A 23880-nucleotide genomic window follows, 5' to 3' on the forward strand; every position below is an offset into this window, starting at 1 on the left:
ATGTATGTATCTTTACATAACCATAATTCAGTGGACATTGGCTTGTTTCCTTAATATGGCTATTATAGATAATGTTGTCATAAATAGGGTGCATGTATCCCTGAATTATTATGTTTATATTCTTTGGGTAAATATCTAGTAGTGTGATTGCTAGATTGTAGGGTAGTCCTATTTTTAACTTTCTGAAGAACCTCCATAATGTTTTCCAGAGTAGTTGCACCAGGTTGCATTTCTACTAATAGTGCAAGAGAGTTTCCCTTTCTCTACATCCTTGTCAATATCTGTTCTTTCCTGTGTTGTTGATTAAGCCGTTCTGACATTTATAAAGTGATCTCTCATTGTAGGTGAATCTCATTTCTTCTATTTTTTTATTGGATTACTCATTTTTTGGGGTGTTGAGTTTTATAAGTTGTTTATATATTGTGGATACTAACCCTTTATGGATATTTATTTGCATGTATTTTCTCCCATTCTGTAGGTTGAATAAAAGCACCATTTTAATTCAGAATCAAGCTATCTCCTTCCACCATTTACAACCAGATGAACTTTGGTAGCTTATTTGACCTTCGTATACCTTACTGTAAACTAAAGAGAATGAAAGTCTCAAATTCACAGGTTTTCAATGAGATGGTAATGAACATGGTACTGAGCATGGCTTATAGAAAGTGCTGTGTATTTAAGCTATTATAAGCTGTAGTTCATTTGAAAGAAGAGTGTAAGGCTGAAGAGTAACTCTAGTACTGATAGCAACAGTACCTAAATGATCATCGTTGAAGCTGAGTTTCAATCCAATAGAATTCACATTTCTTCCTTTAATCTCAATATGTATTTTTAGGTCCTGGAAGAACTAACGAGTCCTTACAAGCAAATCAAGGAATTATTTTTATTGACAGGCTGAAGAGATTTTCTGTACTATTCCTAAATAAATTGAGTGAGAAATTGCCTTTATGAAAGCCCATCAAAAGAAAATGTATATAGCACCTTAATATAGCCATTTTTTAAATTAATCAAAAAATGGTACTGCCGGAGCGCCTGGGTGGCTCAGTGGGTTAAAGCCTCTGCCTTCGGCTCAGGTCATGATCCCAGAGTCCTGGGATCCAGCCCCGCGTCGGGCTGTCTGCTCCACGGAGAGCCTGCTTCCTCCTTTCTCTCTCTCTCTGCCTGCCTCTCTGCCTACTTGTGATCTCTGTCTGTCAAATAAATAAACAAAATCTTTAAAAAAAAAATGGTACTGCCATGTGAACTAGTGTTGCTGAATCATTTATGTAGATAAAATATATATTTGTATGTGTGTTTTTATATGTGTGTGCACACATTTTTTTAAAGTAAACTCTATGTTCGAAGAGGGACTTGAACTCATGACCCCAAGATCAAGAGTCATATGCTCTACTGACTGAGCCAGCCAGGCACCCATCATATTTGTATTTTAATGCAGAGCTAGGCAGATATTTCTGCAGGATTTCCTGTTTGCAGTTTAATTGAATAAGATATGCTATCCATTGGAACCAATATTTTCCCCCAGAGAATAGCATCAAGGTCACCTGTTTTGAGTTGTTCTTTTAAAATTTTGTTTTGTTTTAAAATTATATCATGCTAGCTACCTTCTATAATTTGACTGTGAGGTTAAAGCTCTGCCATTGAATAAGGAAAGTGATGGCTTCATTCCTTGTGAGTGGTAGATCTTTTTTTTTTTTTTTTAAGATTAATTATATTTGTTTAGAGCAAGGGTGAAAGCATGCATGCAAGCAAGGGGAGAGGCAATGGGAGAGGGAGAGAATCCCAAGCAGTACCTAACCTGAGTTAATTTTACGTAGTGGGGAGTGAGGGATAGAAAAGGTGAGGATGCTCCTTTCACGTGGGGGGAACCATGTAGATAACTACCTTCCACAGCAAGAAAACTAGAAAACATTTTAAAGCTGTTTTCTTAACTCACCAAGTCTCAGTATATTTACTTCTATGATTATCTAGAAAAAAATGCCTATTTGCTGTTATAACAAGAAACAGCCATATGTTTCACATCTCCCTTATAGGCGCCTGTATTCTGTAAATAACCAAGTCCATGTACAGACTAAATGTAAGAAACTGATCAAATAAAAAGTGTGATTAAAATGACATAATAAGGCACTAAATTTTTGTAAACATGCATCATAAGTTTATGCACATAATGTGTGCCTTATCATCTTGGTTGTGACCTGAATTACTGGAATTATTGTGTACATATGTATGTTTTCCCCTTCTCTTCAAGGCTTAGAAACTCCATGTCAGAACTATTACTGAAGATTGAATTGATGTCAGCCAGGAAACTGTAATTTCCTGTCACTTGGCCTTGAATTAATACATTGAGTTTTCAGACAGTAAGCGAATTTAACTAAAAGACACAAGTTTTTTTTTTTTAATTTCTACTTATCATTTGTACCTAAGAATATGAATGCTTTATACTGTTTCATCTCCATTACACATACATTAATTGACTCAGAATGATATTCAACCCTCCTTGTGTACTTTTATTTTGAACTAATCAAGTCCAAACTGCCTCCTGAAAACCCATGTATGTTCTTTTAAATGTGGGCTGCAGAGCCAATTTATCTGATAAAGCAAATAACCTACCATTTCCAGTACAGCAATGAAGCGAGCAGCCATGTTGCAAGGAACATAATGTTTTCCCCTGCTGTTTTTATTAGTTCTGCATATCTCAAGTGAGAAAGATGGAATTTTATAAGAATTTAGTTGGTGAAGTACGATGCATGGCAGTTAATTTTTCTTTAAGTACTTTCCCCAAATATTTGTTATACAACAGAGAAGCTTGTTTTGTCTTACATAATTGGGTTGCAGTTTTCTGCAAACCCACAAAATTTGTGTTCTATTAGCCTTGACTTTCTGGTTGCCAGTTTCACTATGATGTTGCAAAAGGGGACTGATTTATTTGTGGGGCATTTATGGGGTAACTGGTAGCATGAGGTGTCTGTTTAATTGTGTGTAGCTAAATCAAGTAGGGCAGAAAGATTTCCTGAAGTTAACTTGATGGAACCCTCAGATGAAGGGATGAACTGGGAACTCAGCTTAGGCGTTGGGGCCAGGGTAGAACCTTAGGCATATTTTTTCTTTCTGGTCCAGGAACGATCCCTGACACATAGGAAGCTCTGAGAAAGGAAAAAAAAAAAAGTGTTGTTAAGGGAAGGATACCAAAGAAGAGTCCATTTTTTCATGATAAGTGATTCGAGCTAACATGGTGGTTAAGTCAGGCGTGTTTCAAGGCTGCTGATGTGGTGACTGTAACTGTCAGCAGGAAATCCCGGAATAATTTTTCCTTGATCTGAACTGTAGCAATGCATTGAAATTAGTGATCATTTGATCATTCTCCCCCTTCATCCTATAAATGTCAGCAGCTATTCTTGCAACAACCGAAAAGAGTCCCTGTCCCCTGGCACATTATCCAATGTCACTTATGAGGGGTTTAGCCCTGCAGAAACCCACTGGCTAGAGTCCCATAGTTAGTTTTTGGGTGATGGACTCATCTATTACAAGTATTTTTATATTCTACAACTCCTTCTTTTTAAACATTTATTTTTATTGTTGGGAAAAGCAGAATGATATAATAATGATTAACTTCTGGGTACTCAACATCCAACTTTACCATATTTTAATATTTTGCTTTAGACATTTTCTGAAGACGTGGAATACTGCATCATGATTAAGGCTTCCTCTGCAATCGTCTCCAATCTTATTTCCATGTCCTCACCTCAGAAAAAACCCTGCTAACCTGATTTTGGATTCATTACTTCTTACATGTTTTTATGCTTTTACCATACTCGCATTTATTTCTGAATGGTATTTAGTACTTCTTTATACGTTTAAACTACTTAAAAATGATATCACATTCCATTCTTGCATAACTTCCTTATTTGTTAAGTAATTATGCTATCAATATTTGTTTAGGTGGATGTGTAGGACTTTAGTTCATTCATTTTAAATGCTATAAACCATGTCCTTATACAGATATAAGCCACAATTTATCTAATTTCTGAGGCTGGATATTTGGATTACTTGAAATTTTTTGACCAATCCTAAGGATGCAATAATGAGCATTCCTATACACATCTTTTAATGTATGGATTTCTGCTTAGGAATTCAATTGATGTGTAAATAGTCTGCCGACATTTAATTTTACTAGATTTTACAAGGTTCCAGCAGAGCAGGTACACACCCACCAGCAATTCATGGAAGTTTTTGAATGATCACATCTCTTCCATCAGTTGCTATCAGTAGCATTTAAAATGTTTTTAACACTGTATTAGGTAGGATATAGTATTTTTTTAAAAAAAATGTATTTTCTCAATTCCTACTTTTCATATGCTCATTGGCCATTCCTATTTCCTCTTGAAGGAATTGCCTATTCATATACTTGGGCTCCTTTTTCTGCTGGGTCATTTGTCATCTTTGTTTTTATTTATTTTTATTAAGAATTTTGGTTTTAATTTGTACACACACTTATAGGTATATATATGTATGCTGTAAATATACTGATGTTTATCAAAATATTTAACATTTTTTTGAGTCAAAGTATTATAGTACTTTTCCAATATTTTTACAGTGGTAAAGTCCTTTATTGTAGGCAACACTGGAGTCTTTGGTCTGGGATACAGCAGTGGAAAGGCAAGTGGAACTTCTGACCACAAGAGCCTTTTTACTGGAACAACTCCTTAACCTTTTCCATTGTGCCTGGATCCTTTTCTTTGCACTTTAGAAATACTGATTTAGCCATATAAAGAATATTTAACAATTCAATATCAGAATTTAAAAAGTTGGACAATGACCATTCACCTCTAATACTTAAAATTCCAAAAGCAATTTCCAGTAATTTTAATGGTTTCTGGTGGTGTGATTTGTTACTTTGTCAGTGTTTACCACAGCAATTGTTGATTATTTTACATTCTCATGGACTTGAATAGAGGTCACAGAGCCTGGGAAAACTATGTGAAATAAAGCAAACCTTCTTATTTTTTTTATTTGTAAAAATGAAGAGTCCAGAAAGCTTGAATTAGGATATTGAGTTCAAGATAATGAAAAATCCCATTGTTGAATTGGACTTTATTTTGGTCAGTTACATGAATTGGGACCTGTAAGCACTACCATCCCCTTCCTGGAGCGAAAGAATGAGCTATTGCTATTTGCAATTACACAGATGAATCCTCCAGATTTAATGCTAAAAAAAGAAGAATCAACATGATTTATGATTCCACTTAAGATATTTTAAGGACAGATAAATCTTCAGTGATAAAACAGAGGAGTGGTTACCTATTAAGGAAGGGAAGAATGAAGGGATCTTCTGGAGTTCTGGAAATGTTCTGTATCTTCATGTAGGTGGTGATTAACTTACTGTATCATATGCTGTACACTTAAGATTTTTGTACGTTAGGGGCACCTGGGTGGCTCATGGGTTAAAGCCTCTGCCTTCGGCTCAGGTCATGATCTCTGGGTCCTGGGATCGAGCCCCGGCATCAGGCTCTCTGCTCAGTGGGAAGTCTGCTTCTCTGGCTGCCCCTCTACCCACTCATGCTTGCACACACAGTCTCTCTCTCCCTGAAATAAATAAAATCTCAAAAAAATAAAATAAATTCAGAAAAAGGTTTTTTCTTTCTAAACGATATATATGTTTTTTGTTAGAATGAAAGAATTTTCGTATAAGCTTTTTAGGCTTACAGATTTTTGGTTAGAGTTGTGTGTGTGTGTGTGTGTGTGGTCAGCTCATATTTTTTTTCAGAATCACATGAATCCATTAATGAATGATTAACACCCTCTACGTGTTGTGTTATAATTTGGGGATTCTAAGAAAGTATATCAGGGCTGACGGACAAGTAAGTATGTGTGAAAGCAAGGAGGGGTGGATATTTAGTCCCTCCCAGAATATTGGGGAAGAAGGGCCTGGCTTGTCTACGGTGGAGTTAGGGACATAAAATGAAACATTCTGAAGACATAGCTTTGTGGAGAGTTTTTTGTTTTTTTGTTTTTTTGTTTTTTTTAAAGATTTTATTTTATTTATTTGACAGAGAGAGATCACAAGTAGGCAGAGAGAGAGAGGAGAAAACAGGCTCCCTGCTGAGCAGAGAGCCCGATGCGGGACTCGATCCCAGGACCCTGAGATCATGACCCGAGCCAAAGGCAGCGGCTTAACCCACTTAGCCACCCAGGCGCCCCTGTGGAGAGTTTTTAAGGATAAGTAAGACTTTGGCAAGTGGATTAGGTAGCCCTTATAGATACATTAGTCCTAAAGGTGTGAAATGATATTTTGTCCTCAGGGACTCTGAGGTTTTTGGTATAACTACAAAAAAGTGTTGTAATTATTAATTTCACTAATACATGAAATTAGGAAGTTAAAAAGAGTCATGATCTGGAGAGTGTTGAAGGACATGCTAAGGAATTTTGATTTTGATTTTCTCTTTACTTTTAGGTGTTAGGGACCCATTGATTTTACTTAAGTGTTGTGATCAGGTTTGCATTTGGGAAATAATTCTGGCAGTATTATCAAGATAGTTTGGATCTTCCCCCTGGAGTTCTTCCCTTTGTGCTTTTCTTACTCTTTATAACGCCTGTGTATGGTCTCCTTTGCAGACTGGTGATTTCTAAGTCTAAATCTGTTCCAAACATCTCTCCTGTTTCTTCAAACTTGTTAGTAGAATTAATTGTTTCTCTGTCCCTGGATGCAAATTTGGGTTGCTTCTTGTCACTTTAGGTGACAAAAAATTTCCATTTACAATTTAGAATATTTATTCCAATATATTTATAAATTCATTTTTATTCAAAAGCTTCTTCCCCTTCACCCAAACCCAAACTGGCTGTTAGTGCCCTTTACTACTACATTCCCGTTATTTGGAAAGAACACTTTTCACCTCCTCCCCCCACTCACTGGGGTCTCTGTAGGGAAGATGGGGAACAGGGGAGAGGTACAGAGGTAGAAGTTTTGTTATTGGCTGTTACTATGGTAAGAAGGCTTCATTCTCTAGGCCTGGGGACTATTTAAACTGACTCTCTCTTTGTTATTTTGCCTGATATTTGAGGATTTCACTATGGAGTCCATTTGATCTTATGTCCCCTGACCTGAGTAATGATATCTTCTTGAACTGGACATTTCAGATCTCTCCTTAGCTCCCTTCCCAGTGGTACCTACAGCTTCCTCCTGCAGGAATTCTCTTACCTTGGCAAATTACTCTTTCAAGCAGAGTCCCTTTTATACATGAATTCAGGCAAACATTCCTACCACAAATTCCATATCTCGTTCCTAAGGTTTACACGTCTTTGATCTGCATTCAGAGAAGACTGTAATTTACTGTCCAGATGATCTCTTTAGCCTGACACCACAGGTCCCTTTACCTTGCTCAGGTACTGGGCTTCATGAGTACATTTTCTGACATTTGACAGACCATGTAATGGTTAAAGGTTGACATTGTTCGTGGGCAAAATTCTATGCCATAATCAAACAGCTGGTCCATGACCTTAAAAAAGAATGATGCCCTTGAGTAACAGATCCCATCAGTCTAACTTAGATACTTACTTATTGCTTATTGGAGAGACCATTAACGGGACTACTAAAGAAAAGTTGTATCTGAATTTTTTCTCAGCTTATTTTTTTATCACAAGACTTATTAGACATCAAGGAAACTGCACAGAATGTAAATTTACAGTTCACTGAATCATTACAAAGCTAGCATCCAAGTCGTGCCCACCCAAGTCACAAAATGGAATATTGAGAGCATTCCAATTAAATTCCATCCCAAACACTTTCTGTCCCAGAGTGCCCGGGTGGCACAGTCATTTGAGAGTCTGACTCTTGGTTTCAGCTCAGGTTGTGATCTCTGGGTAGTGGGATCGAGCCCTGAGCCCTATGTTGACTCTTCACTAAGCTTAGAATCTGCTTGTGTTTCTTCTCCTACTCCTGCATCTCTCCACTGTGCTTGTACTCATCTCTTTCTCTCTCAAATAAATAAATAAATAAATAAATAAATAAATACTTAAAAAAAACCCCTTTCTGTCCCCTTCCCACCAAAAGTAACCACTATCCTAACTTACAATACCATAGTTATACATATTTTTTGAACTTACATAAGTGAGATCATACAGTATAAATTCTTTTAGTTTGAACTTCAAATTCTTAATATTTTGATAATTATATTGTTATGTATCTATAGTTTACTCATTTTATTTAATGTATGTTTATCTTTTGTATAAATATACCACAATTTATTTACCCATTGTAATGGTGGACTTTTGTGTTGTTTCCATATTTTTGGTAATTCTAAAGGAAACATCTTACACATTTTTCTTGATGCACATATACATATATTTTTGAAGAGTGCAAACCTCAGAGTATGATTGCTGGGTCATAAAGTATGTATAGCCTCAAACTTAATACGTTTAACAGTTACCGATTTTTGGTAAAATAAAAAGAAAAGAAAAAAGGTAACTTGTTTTGCAAAATTGTTGTTCCAGTTTGTACTTTGGCCATCATGTTCTTGTTTTTCCATGACTTTGCCAACATTTGGTATTGTCATTTAAAAAATATTTTTTTACTCAGTTTTTAATTTTAATTATAGTCTAATTAATATACAGTGTTATATTAGTTTCAGGTATACAATATAGCATTTCAACAATTCTATACATTTCTCAGTGCTCATCATAAGTGTGCTCTTATTCCCCATCGTTTATTTCACATCTCTCCCTCTATCCCTCTGGTAACCATTGGTTCTCTATAGTTAAGAGTCTGTTTATTGGTTTATTCCTCTTTCCCTTTTTTCCCTCTTTGTTCATTTGTTTTGTTTCTTAAATTTCATATATGAATGAAATCATATGGTCTTTCTCTGCTTGCTTTATTTTACATAGTATTCTACTCTCTAGCTCCATCAGTGTTGCAAATGGCAAGATTTCATTCTTTTTTATGGCTGAATAATATTCCAGTGTGTGTGTGTGTGTGTGTGTGTGTGTACACCACACACAATATATGTATCCATTCATCTATTGATAGACACTTGGGATGCTTCCAGATTTTAGATATTGTAAATAATGTTGTAATAAACATAGAGATACATACATCTTTTTGAGTTAGTATTTTTTAATTTCTTGGGTAAATACTCAGTAGTCAGATAACATCATATGGTAATTCTGTTTTAATTTTTGGAGAAACCTCATTACTATTTTCTGGAGTGTCTGCACCAATTTGTATCCCACCAACAGTGTTCAAGGGTTCCTTTTTCTCTACACCCTTGCTAATGTTCTTTTTTGTTTGTTTGTTTTGTTTTAGCTATTCTGATAGGTGTGAGGTGATATCTCAGTGTAATTTTGATTTTTATTTCCCTGATGATAAGTGATGTTGAACATATTTTCAGGTGTTTGTTGGCCATCTGCATGTCTTCTTTGGAGAAATATCTGTTCACATTTTCAGCCCATTTTTAATCAGATTATTTGTTGGTGTGTGCGTGTGTCTGTGTGTGTGCGTGCACGCATGCGTTGAGTTGTAGATATTTTGGATACTAGCCCTTCATTGGATAGGTCACCGGCAAATATCTTTTCCCATTCAATTGGTTGCCTTTTAGTTTTGTTGATTGTTTCCTTCACTGTGCAGAAGCTTTATATTTTGATGTGGTCCCAATAATTTATTTTTACTTTTATTTCCCGTGCCTCAGGAGACAGATCTAGAAAGATGTTGCTGTGGCTGATGTAAGAGAAAATACTGCCTGTGCTCTCTTGTAAGATTTTTATGGCTTCAGGTCTCACATTTAGGTCTTTAATCCATTTTGAGTTTATTTTTGTGTATGGTGAAGGAAAGTGGTTCAATTTTATTCTTTTGCATATTGCTGTCTGGTATTCCCAGCACAGTTTGTTGAAGAGATTTTTTTCCTATTGTATATTCTTGCCTCTCTTTTTTTTGCCTTTTTTTTTTTTTTTTTAAGATTTTACTTATTTATTTAGAGATAGATCACAAGCTGAAGGAGGGGCAAAGGGAGAGAGAGAATCTTAAGCAGACTCCATGCTGAATGGGGAGCCCCACACAGGGGCTCGATCTCATGACACTGAGAACATGACCTGGGCTAAAACTGAGAGTGGGACACTTAACTGTCTGAGCCACCTAGGTGCCTCATCATTTGTTGGAGATTAATCGACAGTATAATCATGGGTTTGTTTCTGGGTTCTCTGTTCTGTTTCCTTTATCTATGTGTCTTGTTTTTGTGCCAGTACCATACTGTTTTGATTTACCTCTTTGTAGTATATCTTGAATCTGGAATGGTGATACTTCCAGCTTTGTTTTTCTTTTTCAAGATTATTTTGGCTATTCAGGATCTTTTATGGTTCCAAACAAATTTTAGTATTACTTGTTCTAGTTATGTGAAAATGCTATTGATATTTTGATAGGGATTGTATTAAATGTGTAGATTGCTATGGGTAGTATGGACATTTTACCAATATTATTAGTGTATGGAAATGCAATTAATTTCTGGGTTTTGGTTTTGTATTCTCTGACCTTATCAGATTCATCTATCAATTCTGGTAGTTTCTTAGTTGAATCCTTAGGGTTTTCTATATATAGTATCATGTCAACTGCAAATACTGAAAATTTCATTTCTTTCTTCTTGATTTGGATGCCTTTTATTGCTTTTTGTTATCTGATTGCTGTGGATAGGACTTTCAGTACAATGTTGAATAAAAGTGGTGAGAGTGGACATCTTCTTCCTGATCTTAGAAGGGAAGTTTTAAGTTTTTCACCATGAAGTATGATATGGGTTTTACATATATTGTGTTTATTATGTTGTGGTATGTTCCCTTAAGCCTACTTTGTTAGGGTGTTGTCACTTTTTTTAAAATCCCCTTGGGTAGATGAGAAGTTATAAACCTTGGTTTACATTATCATTTTCTTAATACTAATGAGGGTGTTTACTTTTTAATGTTTTTTGGTCCTTTATACATCATCTTTTTTTCTCACTTTTTATTTTTAGATAATGTTAGATACACAAAAAATGTTGGGAAATAAAGTATAGGGAGGTTTAATGTACCTAGTTTCTCCCCATGGTAACACTGTGTATTACTATAGTATAGTATAGTATCAAAGCCAGGAAACTGGCATTGGTACAATTACAAGAGTTTACTTATATTTTGCCAGCTTTATATATACACATTTATGTGTATCTACAATAATCTTATTGCATATATAGATTGATATAAACACCTCCAGAATCAAGATAGAATTATCCTTTTACTACAAGTCTTCCTTACACTAACTCTTTTAGCACACCTTTCTCCCCGTCTTTAACCCACAGCAAGCACTATTTTCTATGTCTGTTATTTTTTCTTTTTTTGGAGCACCTATTGAAATATTTTTGTATGTTTTCTTATTTTTTTTGGATGTAGTTATATGCATAATATGTATTTTTTCCTACACTATGGGTTGCATTTATATTTTCTTATTGGTGTAATCTGAGGAATAAAATTTCCTGATTTTGATACTATCTTAGTTATAATCTTTTTCTTTACATTTAGTGCTTTTGACCTCTTGTTTCCGTTCCTTCAGATTATAAAACTATTCTCCCCGTCTTGTCACAAGTACATTCACAGTCTACCTGGAATTTATTATTGATGTGAAGTAGAGGTAAAATTTCTTTACTTTTTCTTTTCTTTCTTTCTTTTTTTTTTTTTTCCTCTTACCAACAGGGATATCTAATTGAGCCAGAACTCTATTGAAAAAATTCCTGTGGCAGAACGCCTGGGTGGCTCAGTGGGTTAAGCCTCTGCCTTCGGCTCAGGTCATGATCTCAGGATCCTAGGTTCGAGCCCCGCATTGGGCTCTCTGTCCAGCAGGGAGCCTGCTTCCCCCTCTCTCTCTGCTCTGCCTCTCTGCCTACTTGTGATCTCTGTCTGTCAAATAAATAAATAAAATCTTTAAAAAAAATTCCTGTGGCTTTGTAAATGTAACGTTGTAATAAATCAAGTGACCCATATGTGTTACGAGTTTGTTTCTGGGCTTTCTGTGTGCATAGTTAACTTGTCTCTACTAGTACCAGTTATATACCATTGTATTTATTGTTGGTTTATGTTTCTTAACATCTGGCAGAGCAAATAGTTGCAACTTGTTCTTCAAAAATGTCCTGGATTTTAATGGTATTTTGTTTTTCTATATATATTTTAGAAGCATCTTCTGAAGTTATAAAAATAAAACTGGGAATTTTGATTGATAATGTACTGAGTCTGTAAATTTTTTAGGAATAAATTGGCATTTCTGCAGTATTAAATCTTACAGTTTGTGAGTGTAGCATAAACTTTTATTTAGATTTTTGTTTTTTGATGTTTTATTGCTTCATCATAAAGTCCTTACCATCTTTTATGAGATCTATTCCTAGATATTTTATATATTTAATGCCACTGTAAACAGTATCTTTCTAAAATTTTGTTTTTTGAATGTTTGCTGCTGTGATAAAGGAATATAAAGGGATGTTATATGTTAATTTTGTGTTTAGGAAACTCGCTAACTCAAATATTAATTCTAGTAATTTATCTCTTTATTCTTTAATATTCTGTATACATCATCATAATATTTATAAATAAAAGTTGTACTTCTTCCTTTCCATTGCTTATACTGCTTGCCTGCATACTGCTCCCTCCATTCATCTCTCTCTCATATTTTCTTATATCACTGCATGGTAGGACTTTAAGTACAATATTGAATAGAATTTATATTAGCAGGTATTTATGTGCTGTTCCTCAGCAAAAGGAAAGTCTTTAATTTTTTACCAATAAGTCTGATGTTTACTGTAGACATTTTGTGGATATGCTTTATCAGATGAAGGAATATTATTGAAGTCCTTTTCTAGTCTTCTAAGAGTTTGTGCGTGCATGGTGTGTGTGTGTGTGTGTGTGTGTGTGATGAATCAATGTTTAATTTGTCAAATTATATTAATGCTCCAGTAGAGATGAGCCTATCATTATTCTTCCTTATTTTGTTAATGTGGTAAATTATACTGATTGATTTTCAAATCTTAAACCAATCTTTATTCCTGGCGTAGCACCAATTTGGAATTTGTATGTGATTCATTTTAGACACTGCTGGTTTCAGTTTGTTAATGTTCCTTTAGGATTTTTGCTTCTATGTCCGACAGTGAGATTGACTTCTAATTTTCTGGATTTTAGCAAGCATCTGTAGTTCACTTTGCAAATTCTTTTATCCTATCCTGTCCAAAATGCTTCTTTTTTGGTATTTGCTGTTTTAGATGATATAATCCTCCCTGTGCTCATGCACCCTTTGCATCACACACCCACACTCGTGTCCAATCAATTAACAATTCCATCAACTATACCTTTTAAATACCACATTACTTAGTTTTGTCATTTTTTTCATCCCATCAGTTCCTACGCTAGTTCAGTTCAGAATACTGTTGTCTCTCTCTTTGATTGTTTAAGCAATCCCCATAAGATTTTTCTGTCACAAGTTTTGTTCCCTTCCATTTATCTTCCATATTGAAATTAAGATGAACTTTTAAAACCGGAAATTCTATTATGCTTCGTTTCTTCTTATACATTTTCCATGACTCCTCGTTGAATTTCTGTGAACTCCTCATATTAGCCCTGTGTTCCCTCATGTCCAAGCCTTGGCCCATGCTATTTTCTTTGCTGATAACATTCCAATTAATATGCAAACTAAATATACCTCTGCAGTGTATCAGAGGACTTCAAGAAAGACCACGGCTTGTCAAAATAATGGCTAGACAGGAGACAGTGTATGGAAAGGCCAAAACGTAGTTCAGGAGCTGATTTTTCAAACACTATCTACTTTATCATGTATTTTGTTCTTGGCTTGCTTGTTTTGTGGAACCTGGCAGTGATTTCTTAAAGGGAACACATCATGCTGAACCTTTGTGCTCAGCTCTTGATTGCACAGTTTATGAGTCCTGTAAAAATTGGAACCTCTCAAGTAAATAACCAGGGTGATGAGGAATTGTTGCGGGTGCTAGAAATGGTTAACCTGGCTAAGATGATACTTGAAGAATTGTCAGATAGAAGAATAAATTAATAGTATTTTAGGTATATTGGTGATTCCAAGAATGATCATCACAAAAATATAAATAATGTACAGAAGTATTTAGGAAGGCAGAATTTATATCTAAATTAGGAAGAATTGTCTAAAGACCAGAACTGCTTTGCTATGGAAGGAACTGCCTCCCAAGATACTGTTTCTTTTTGTTTAATGTATTCAAGCAGTGGTCCATCAATTATGTTAAGGGATTTTGTGTATTAGGGCAGTGGTTCCAAGACTCAGGTCATATCTAGACTAATTAAATCAGAGTCTCTGGGTATGGGATATAAGAATCAATAATTTTTGCAGCTTCCCTATGATTGCAAAATGCAGACAAGTTTGGGAAGCTCTATAGTAGAGGGAGATTTCAACTCCTCAGTGGTTTTACTGCATCAGGAATGTCTTGAAGAGTTGGAAAAAAAATGCACATTTTCAAGCACTACCCTGTAGTTTCTACATTAGCTGTGTTGGGTTGATACAAGGAGTCTCTATGAGTAGGCGTATTCCCAGATTATTCCATTTTCTAGCAGGTTTTGGAAACCACTAGATCATATACATTTTTTTAAAAAGAGAATGACTTATGCATTCATAATTCAGCAAGGTACCTGGCAAACTCATTTATGGGATCCTTGTGGACAAAATATATAATGTGAATTGAGACAGCTATGTGGAGGACAAAGAATGGGTTTTGGATTCAAAAGAATCTGAATTCTAATTCTAGTCTTATTACTACTTATTTATTAAACTTACAAAAAATTTACTTACCCTCTCAAACTCATCTTAAAATAGACTAACAATTTAATTTTAATTTTAAATTTAAATTTTAAATTAAATTTTAAATTTAAATAAAATTTAAATGAAGTTATTTATGAAAACTGTCAGTCTAGCATCATGTCAACATGTATTGGGCTCTTTTCTAAATTCTGTAGTTATGCGAATACTGAAATTAATGAGTAGATCCACAGAGCAAATGCACATGTTTGATGAGTGTGTATGTTTATTCTTTGTTGATTTTTAACTCTGATAACCTGTGAATCCCTGGTTTTAATACTGTGCTTTAATTCAGTTATTGTATTTGGTTTTTTAAGACTAGAAGAGTAAAGAATATTGCCTTTCACTTGCTGTTGATTTTATGTGAAATATAATCAATGCCTAAACTTTTTTTTTCTAAATTTCACATTTTAGATAAGAATTTTTCATTATTTGTACTATAAACGATGGGGAAGAATTAACAGTGCGTATTATTTTTTTTTTAAATCACAGGTTTACAGGAACTGTATAATTATTTAAAATGGAAAACTGTGAAGAAAGAAAAAGATAGCAGTTGGAGTTAAAGTTCTGGATTGAATATTTTATTTTTGAGACATCAGCATTTAAAAACGATATGCTGATTTGGAAAGTCCTGGGAGTATATTGCAAAATTCATCTTTTCCATTCAATCAATGGACTTTTTAATCTTTCCCTGGAGTTGATGAAGTTCGGAGACAGTGTTTGATGGGAAATGTGGCATGCCAGTGTTTTCCTAGTGAATGCATCTTGGATTAGTTTGCTGTTTTTTTGAAGAGATTCCATTTTGAAAAACAAGAACCTAATGTGATGGATTTATCTTCAGAGATGAACAGACATGGGAAGAATCCAGTGAGTCACAAGCTAGAAGATCAGAAGAAGGTAAGACAATTTCCTTTTGCTTGGTCTTTTTGTTTATGCTTAGAGAGAAGTTTGTAAATTGAAAATGAATGTGCTTTAGGAAATAAAGTAACATACTATTTCATGGAAGTAAATCCTACCCTATAGCCAAGCATATCTGTGGGTTTGGATTTCATTACCAGTTGGTGGTTTTGTTTCTGAAGTCTTCTGAATTCATCCATCCAGTGGGTTGGCAAAGGACTCTATGGTGTTCTCTCACTCTTGACTTTTAGAAATCCTAGTGACCTGCTGGCCTGATCTCATGGAACAGTTTTCTGAGATCCAGGGTGAGGTATGATTCATGGGGCATTGCTGGAGTAATGGAGCAAGTTGGAGCTCTCCTAAAGGAGAACACTTGCCTTGCTACCAGTAGAAGGTGCAGTTGACATTTGCAGTTCTCCAGTTTCATGTCCTTGGGGTACATCAATATAAGCTTTCTCGTTTTTACAGCTGGCCTGGAAAGAGAGTCATGAAGAAACTGTGAGCTTTGGTTTGACTCTTCATGTTTGATGTTGAAAGAACTAATGGAAAATATAAAAATAGGGCTTTACTAATATATATATATATATATATATATATATATATATATATATATATATTTTTTTTTTTTTTATGGATTTAATGAAGTTCTGAGTGAGAAGCTGGGAATTGAGTATCGAGGTTTGCACATAAACCTCATTTTTTCTACCTTCTTAGACATTCTTACCTGCTAAACTGCTGTAGAGTGGTGAGGGTCATCAGAAGGGTCAAAGATCGTGCCCAGGAGAGGAATCCCACTCATAATGAAATATATTCTCTTTCGTAGTGCTTTCATTGACTCCATTAGTACAGGAGAGGTGTGTGGGGACCCAGTCAGTTGCTGAAGCACAAAAGCAAGGAATAGAGAGATAATAGAAAGGATATTTTGTGTCAGACCTGGATCTAGGGGGCATGATTAAAGTTTGCTTTGACATCTGGCTTGGAAATTTGCTTACTAGTCATCTGGTAGTCCCAGGAGACAACTAGCTCTTTTGCAGTTTTGGAGGTAAGATGTTTAGAAGAGGTCATATAGACAATAGCTTGTTAATTTGCTCTGACATTTAGACCAGGGCTACTAGGAAAGGTGCTACATTGATTGATCCTTTGCACGACTCCAAGCAATAATGGGTGTGCTATTAATGTCCCGTTTGGTTCATTCACTGGGTTTACCTGCAGTATAAGTAAATCATGGAAATACTAAGTAATGTAAAATCCAAGATGCCTGGAATCCATTTTGACTTCAATGTGGATATAGATTTCTCAAAAGTAAATGTGTTACTAAGAATGCTATTGGTGTTTCAAATGGGTCAGCACTTTTTTTTTCTTCTGCTGATACTAAGGGTGTTGTTCCAAAGGAGATGGTTAAGATCGGTTTTCCGTCCAAAGCACAGTATGCAATTTCTTAACTATGGGGAGCAATTTAATCATTTTTCTCTAGCTACAATTTTAAAATGTCCTTAACCCTGATGGATTTCTCTCTCAGATTGGAGACAAGGGAAGTGGGTAATAGGTAAGCAATTAATACCACAGAATTCTGATTTTTGAAGGCAGTCTTTCTTTACTGGAAGGGAAGTCCCTTTGCAGGTGTTATCATTTTCTTTCCTGAAAAAAAAAATATTTTCTGCAAACACAGAAGGGATAGCAAGCTACAGAATGGAGTGAACTCTCTCAAAATCATTCTGAAAATTCCTTGTATGGAACTTTACACAATGATCTGTCATGATGCTTAGTTTCCCAGGCCAGTTCACAAAGGGCCATTCAGCTCATAGAGAAAAGTAATAGCGTTTAGACAAACTATGGAGAGCCATGATTCTGTTTGTGTTGGATGAGAAGATCCCCATCTCACTGAAACCTCACCTTTTAGTTGATAGGGAAGTGGGGAAGGCAGGAACATTTTCAATGAGCATTATCAAGGGGAAAATGGGATTCTAATGATTTGCTAGCTACCCAGTTGATTTGAACATTCACACTGAGTAAGCTGGAACCTCAGATATTGATCAATCAATTGATCAGTACTTCAGATTCAAATTTGCTAAGTGTCAGCAGGGATATCTAGTCTCAATGACAGTTTTGTGAGTTTGTATTAAGGAGAAAAAGGAAACGTTAATATCATAAATCTTTGCAGACTAAGCTCTGGGCGCAGCCCTGCCACCACACAATTACCCGTAGAGATTATAAGAGCATTCATGTAATTACTTCAAGTGTTTGTAGTCCTTCATGATGAATTAATTTAACAGGCACAGTGTTCCACATCAGAGAAATAAAATGCATTTATTCCAACTCATGACTTAATCCAGAGGTGAAGCGTCTTTTTGGTGTAACTGAAAAATGTGTTCTTCTCATAATGCTTGGCATGTGGTAGCTATTTAAAGCAAGGTGAATTGAACTGGCTTCAGTACATGCTCCTGTTTTGAACAATGTGCCACTGATTTTTTTGTTCAGTTTACAAATAGCTCACTAGTTTTTGTTCTCCCCTTAAAATATATGAGTTTGTGCTTTGTATGCTCTGCTTCTGAGTAGGAACTGTTAGGACACTGAGCGTATGAGTTTGTAAGTATGGTTCTGCTGCACACAGTGAGTCCGTGAATGTCAGGGAAGAGAGAAATTTATGGAGTGCTTACTATACCACGTGCATGCTTGGTCCTTTCCAGTTTGTGAAGAACATATATTTCTACAGAGATAAAAGGTGCTTTTTTACCTTTTTTATATCTCCTTAAGAGATTTGGTCCTGTAAAAATAATGATCAGTTCATTAAAAATATATATACAATAGTAAGAATATATATATATGTGTATATATATATATATATATATACATATGTGTATATGAGTTTGTGCTTTGTATGCTCTGCTTTTTGAATAATGGTATATATACCATTATTCAAAACTACAGAGTTCAGAAGTGTGTGTGACTTCTTGGGCTTCTTCAAAATAATACCCCATCACCTGACTAAATCTGGAAAACATACTTGAAAGTTAAAAGATATCATATCCACAAGTGCTATCTGAAGTACTCTTCATTATGGATAAAGCCGAGATGTGAATCTTACAGGGGTTGAGAATACTTCTAAGAATCTCAAATTGACTTGGATTAGTGTAAGGCTGGGTGAAATTCAACTCACTTTTTGATTCCTGTGATGTTTATCAGTAGAATTTTCAGTCAAGATTGGCCCATAATCCCTGCTTTTGGCATTCTGTTTCTGGAATGCCCCAGATGGGAAAATTTCCGTGGCATCTGAGTTCCTGCATGCCCATAATGTGGTGTTTTATTTTTGAAAACTTGACCTTTTGACCCATGTTTTCTCACTGATGCCAGTGTGTTTGGTGTATTGTTTTCGACTAATTTCATCGTTTTGTGGGATTCTTTCTGCAAAAGCCCCTGGAACAGTAAAAGCCCAGTAGGTACAAATGTCACTTCAGTTTAATTAACTGTGACCTTGAATTGAAAAGCAGAGCTCAGTAGATTTTACTGTCAGTCTAATTGCAGTAGTTTACAGCTGAGACAGCCCTGGGACACTGCATTATTGCTCCATGAATATTTTGTGTATTAAACCAAAGCATTTGTCCTAGTCCACAGTTCGCTAGGTATTGCTAAAAAGGATAGCAGGATACATATTTTGAAATTGTAACAATGAAGTGCAATACGTATTTAGGGACCAGTTGGAATGCTTTTGTTTCTCTGTTCCCTAAAGCAGAAAGGGGTGACAGTATTATTGCTTGTTTGCAGAGATTGACATTCATGGAAATGTCTAAGATTGATGTCATCACATGTTCTCATTGCCTAAAATCAGGTCTTTCACATGCTAGTTAGCATTATTTTCACACTGCCTTGCTAGATCCTCCAGATAAATTCTAACGCATCTTGTCTTTATATATGATGGCGGTTGTTTCAGAAGTAACACAGTCTGGGTGTAGTGAGTGAGAGAGTCTGAGATGTGGAAAGCCATGTTAAGTGAGAGAAACAACTGAGTTAATTAATAGAAGAGGAGGTGCTGATTTGGAGAAAGCCTGCTGTTTTAAGGGCAGCCCCACTGGTATTGTGGCCTTAACATCAAGGTTAGGTTGGAGATTAGAAAAAGCTTCATCTACCGGTGACAATGAGGGCTTCCACAGTGTCTCTCCACATAGACTAGTTTTCATTTGTTTGTTTTTCAGTTGACTTCAGACAGAAGTGTGGTCTAGCCGTATCATCTCTGCATACAATGTGAGGCTACTCCAGTAATGTTGCTGAAAACCTTACTCATGATTACCAGTGCTTGAGAGAGTAAAGAAAGTTTATTAGTTTAAATCTAGCCTAATTCTTCTTTTAGTATCTTTCTTTTTAGTGTGCTGATTCTTTTAGACAACATCTGTCGCATTTTCTTGCAGTATTGGTAAAATAGCATCATTTTAGTGTCAAAAAGTATATTGGGATTGTCATCACAGGTGTTGAGAACTACTTGATATTGTTTCTGTTGGAAATTGATTAAAAATCTGTTTTCTTAAGAGAAAATATGAAGATAAATCACTCAAGAAGAGAAGGCTTAGGATAGATCCAGGCTTTTCATTCTTAGATCTTCTTGAAGGATGGACTCATTCAGTGGTGTTTTATTTTTATAAATCTGCCTGACTTTTTTTTTTTGTTAGTGTATATGAGGTATGTTAAAAGGACTTTTAGGGATAATGTCGTTTCTGAAGCAAAGTTACATCATTTATTAATCATCTGATTGTGAAGCATGACTGCTAATATGAGTGGATTATCTAGTGGTCTCAACAAAATTGATTAGTCATCTGGTTACTGGTTATCCAAACTTTTAATTTTTGAAATTCATTGAGCAGCCATTATGCAATTCCATTGTATAAATCTGGAATCCATGTACAAATACAAATATGAATGTCATGTTCACAAGAAACTGGTACTGGAATTGTGGCATACTATGATATCATTAAAGATTGTCCCTATTTCTCCCTCTGCCTCATCATCTCTTAAAAAAGGGTACTGCAAACAACTGTCGCCAACCACTTTACCAGGAGTTCTCTAGGGATGAGTTATATAAGGTGGGCTTTTCTGTGAAGCAGTGATTCTAGAAATTTCTCTCTCAGACTGAAATTTCCAAGTTCAGACTTGGATAGAATTTCTTTTAAATCTTCTATCATATGATAGGTGGTTTATATGGCTACCTGCCTTTTGGGTCCTGGCAGCATACATATTCAATGTCAACAGACTTGGGCTAATGGGAAGAACTGGAAATAGATAAAAGTGAATACTGTATACCATGCTTAATGGTTCTGCTCCTTTGTTCTAAACTAGACCATGTTCCATTTCCTGATTGGTGGATTTTAGATATCAACAGATGTAATGACTGCATATTCTTCCTAGAAATAGATAGATAAAACAGGCAGGTCCAAACTAGATGATACTTGAGTTTTGTGATACATGTTTTATGCATTTTGAAGACAGAATTATATGTAAATTCTTGTTATGATTACTAGTTGTCATTAATTGTGATCTCAACAATGACTACTAAGCTATAAGATTCAGTAAGTTTTAATTCCTGTTTCTTCTTAAATCCTTTTTCTTGTCTTGATATTAACATGTGAGTTCTGATTTTTATCATTCCATAAAGGAATGATGGAGACTAATTTTTTCTTCTAAAATATGTTGGAAAAAGGCGCCTGTGTGGCTCAGTGGGTTAAGCTGCTGCCTTGGGCTCAGGTCATGATCTCGGGGTCCCGGGATCGAGTCCCACATCAGGCTCTCTGCTCAGCAGGGAGCCTGCTTCCGCCTCTCTCTCTCTCTCTCCCTCTCTGCCTGCCTCTCTGCCTACTAGTGATCTCTTTCTGTCAAATAAATAAATAAAATCTTTAAAAAAAAATATATGTTCGGGGCGCCTGGGTGGCTCTGTGGGTTAAGCCGCTGCCTTCGGCTCAGGTCATGATCGCAGGGTCCTGGGATCAAGCCCCGCATCAGGCTCTCTGCTCGGCAGGGAGCCTGCTTCTTTCTCTCTCTCTCTGCCTGCCTCTCTGCCTACTTGTGATCTCTCTCTGTCAAATAAATAAATAAAATCTTAAAAAAAAAAATGTTGAAAAAATGTGACCATATACAATGGAAAAAACTTGAAATACACTAATATACCAGTTTCCTCTCACCTTTCTATACATACATACATCCTTCAACAGATTTCTGTGTTAATGTTTATAATATTTATATTTATACACACACACAACTTTTTAAAGCAAAGATTAGAATATTGTGTGGCCTGTTTCGAATGGCTGATCATGTCATTGTCAGTTTCTCCTTAAGATTGTCTTCCTAAAAGGCCTGGGGCTTTTCTCCATTTGATCACATAAATACATACTTTTGAATATAACACAATGATTTTGAAACTGTAGTTTAACCATATCTGTTTCCTCCTTTGAGATTCCAGGTAAGTATAAAAGGGTGGACTGAGATTTCACAAATCTTACCCTGAGGTAACAAAGTAGGCAAAACCTTGGAATGCATGTAAAAATACCATTAAAGAGTATTTAATGTTAAAATTGGGTGGAAGAGGAAAAAAAAGACTTTTGCTCATTTCCAATGGCCAAAGATGAGATTAATCCCAAAATCGGGGTGTACTTTGGTACCGGAATGGAATGGGAAACAAGAACCGGATATATAAAGAGAGAAGAGGAGTCTGAGATGACCCCTGAGTGGATTGACATGCCCAGTGTGTTTCTGTGTACAGCAGGCTACCTGCTGGTGAGCAGAGCCTTCTGATTTCATAGCCCTGGGACAGGGTAGACAGAACTTTTTGTTTTCCTTACACGTGGACTGACCAGATTTCTCCCAGGCACAATAGTCAGTGAATGTGCCATGCCTGGAATAAGAATTACATGAAAAAAAGCAAATTTAATGATATGTTATAAAAGCAGTGGACATAAAAAAAATTTGTCAATTTTATTTGCAAATTTGGAAAATTTTTATGATAAACAGAAAATCATTAGATCTTCAAAGTGTGTTCTGAGGAACAGCAGTAGTATTCTCATCAGGGAATGTGTAAGAAATGCAGGGTCTCAGGCCCTACACCAAACCTGCTGAATCAGAATGTGCTTTTTCACAAGATTTCCAGGTGATTCTCATACACAGTAGTACTGGAGAAGCACTGGACGAGAGCTCATGCCTGGGGCTCCTCAGTGGGACGAAGCTTTGGTTACCCATTGTTGCAATAAAATGCCCTTTATTTTCTATCTTCTGGTTCCCGTTTCCTTTCCTGACTTCTCTCCCAGTATTTCTGGAACCATCAGCTAAATAAACTACTTTCACAGGAATCATCGTTTCAAGGTCTACTCTGGCAGAAACCTAAATCAAGACATTCTATACTAGGGCTCTAGTATCCGTAGTGTTAATTTGTTTCAGTCAGCTAGTGTTGGACTCTATGTTAGCATAGTTATTTGGAATTCAAGTTTTTCAAGAATTCTTCTACCTCTTTTATTCATTCCTGTTTTATTCTTGGATATCTGCAGTGCACACCCAGATAATAATATCAACACTGTACAGTCCCTGTCAATTAACAGGTGATCTGCACCCAGGCCAGCTGCTGCCACCTCCCACTGCCAGGCCATTGTCAGTGGCCTCTGCACAAATTGCTAATTGACCCAAGAAGTCGCTGGAGGAGCTGTGAGCACCTTTGCCCATCTTCTGCCTTCACCTTATTAACTAAAAAAACAAACAAGACACAATTAGTGAACCTGGTGTTTGGAGTGGGTTCTTGTGTGAAATCTTTCCATTTGTTCCTCTTTTCCTTTGCAATTCCTTGTTGGAGAAGCTCTATATACACAAAACAATCTCTACATGGAAACGAAGGACTAGCATTATAAAAAGAGTATCCATATAAAGGCTCCTAAACTCTCCTAAAAGTAGATCTTCTCTGAGAAACTGTAATGCCTCAGTTCCCGGAGCCAGATCTGGTTTCCTACTATCCTCAAAGCTGGAATCACAGCTCCAGTGAACGGATCTGAAAATACTAACCGTGTTAGTTGTATGGATGAAGATGAATCGCGAACCTGCCCCAAGAGGAGGACTCTGTTAGGGGAGTGGATCACAAATGAGCAGTACGATGGAGAAAAAAAAATGGTGATACCCCTGATCTTATGTTAATTAGGAAG

General features: G+C 35.9%; 1 protein-coding gene across 4 annotated transcripts in view; it reads left to right on the forward strand.

The window, feature by feature from the left end:
- Positions 1-23880, forward strand: part of NAV3 (neuron navigator 3) — an 853944-nt gene that overhangs the window by 232714 nt on the left and 597350 nt on the right. For all 4 annotated transcript variants that reach the window (XM_059186398.1, XM_059186399.1, XM_059186402.1 and 1 more), the window contains exon 2: positions 15314-15718. In XM_059186398.1, the coding sequence (XP_059042381.1) occupies positions 15647-15718 (72 nt within the window). In that variant the 5' untranslated portion in view covers positions 15314-15646. The remainder of the gene's footprint in view (positions 1-15313; positions 15719-23880) is intronic.

Source organism: Mustela lutreola, chromosome 8 (genome assembly GCF_030435805.1).
Source record: "Mustela lutreola isolate mMusLut2 chromosome 8, mMusLut2.pri, whole genome shotgun sequence".
In the NCBI taxonomy this organism is placed as follows: Eukaryota; Metazoa; Chordata; class Mammalia; order Carnivora; family Mustelidae; genus Mustela; species Mustela lutreola.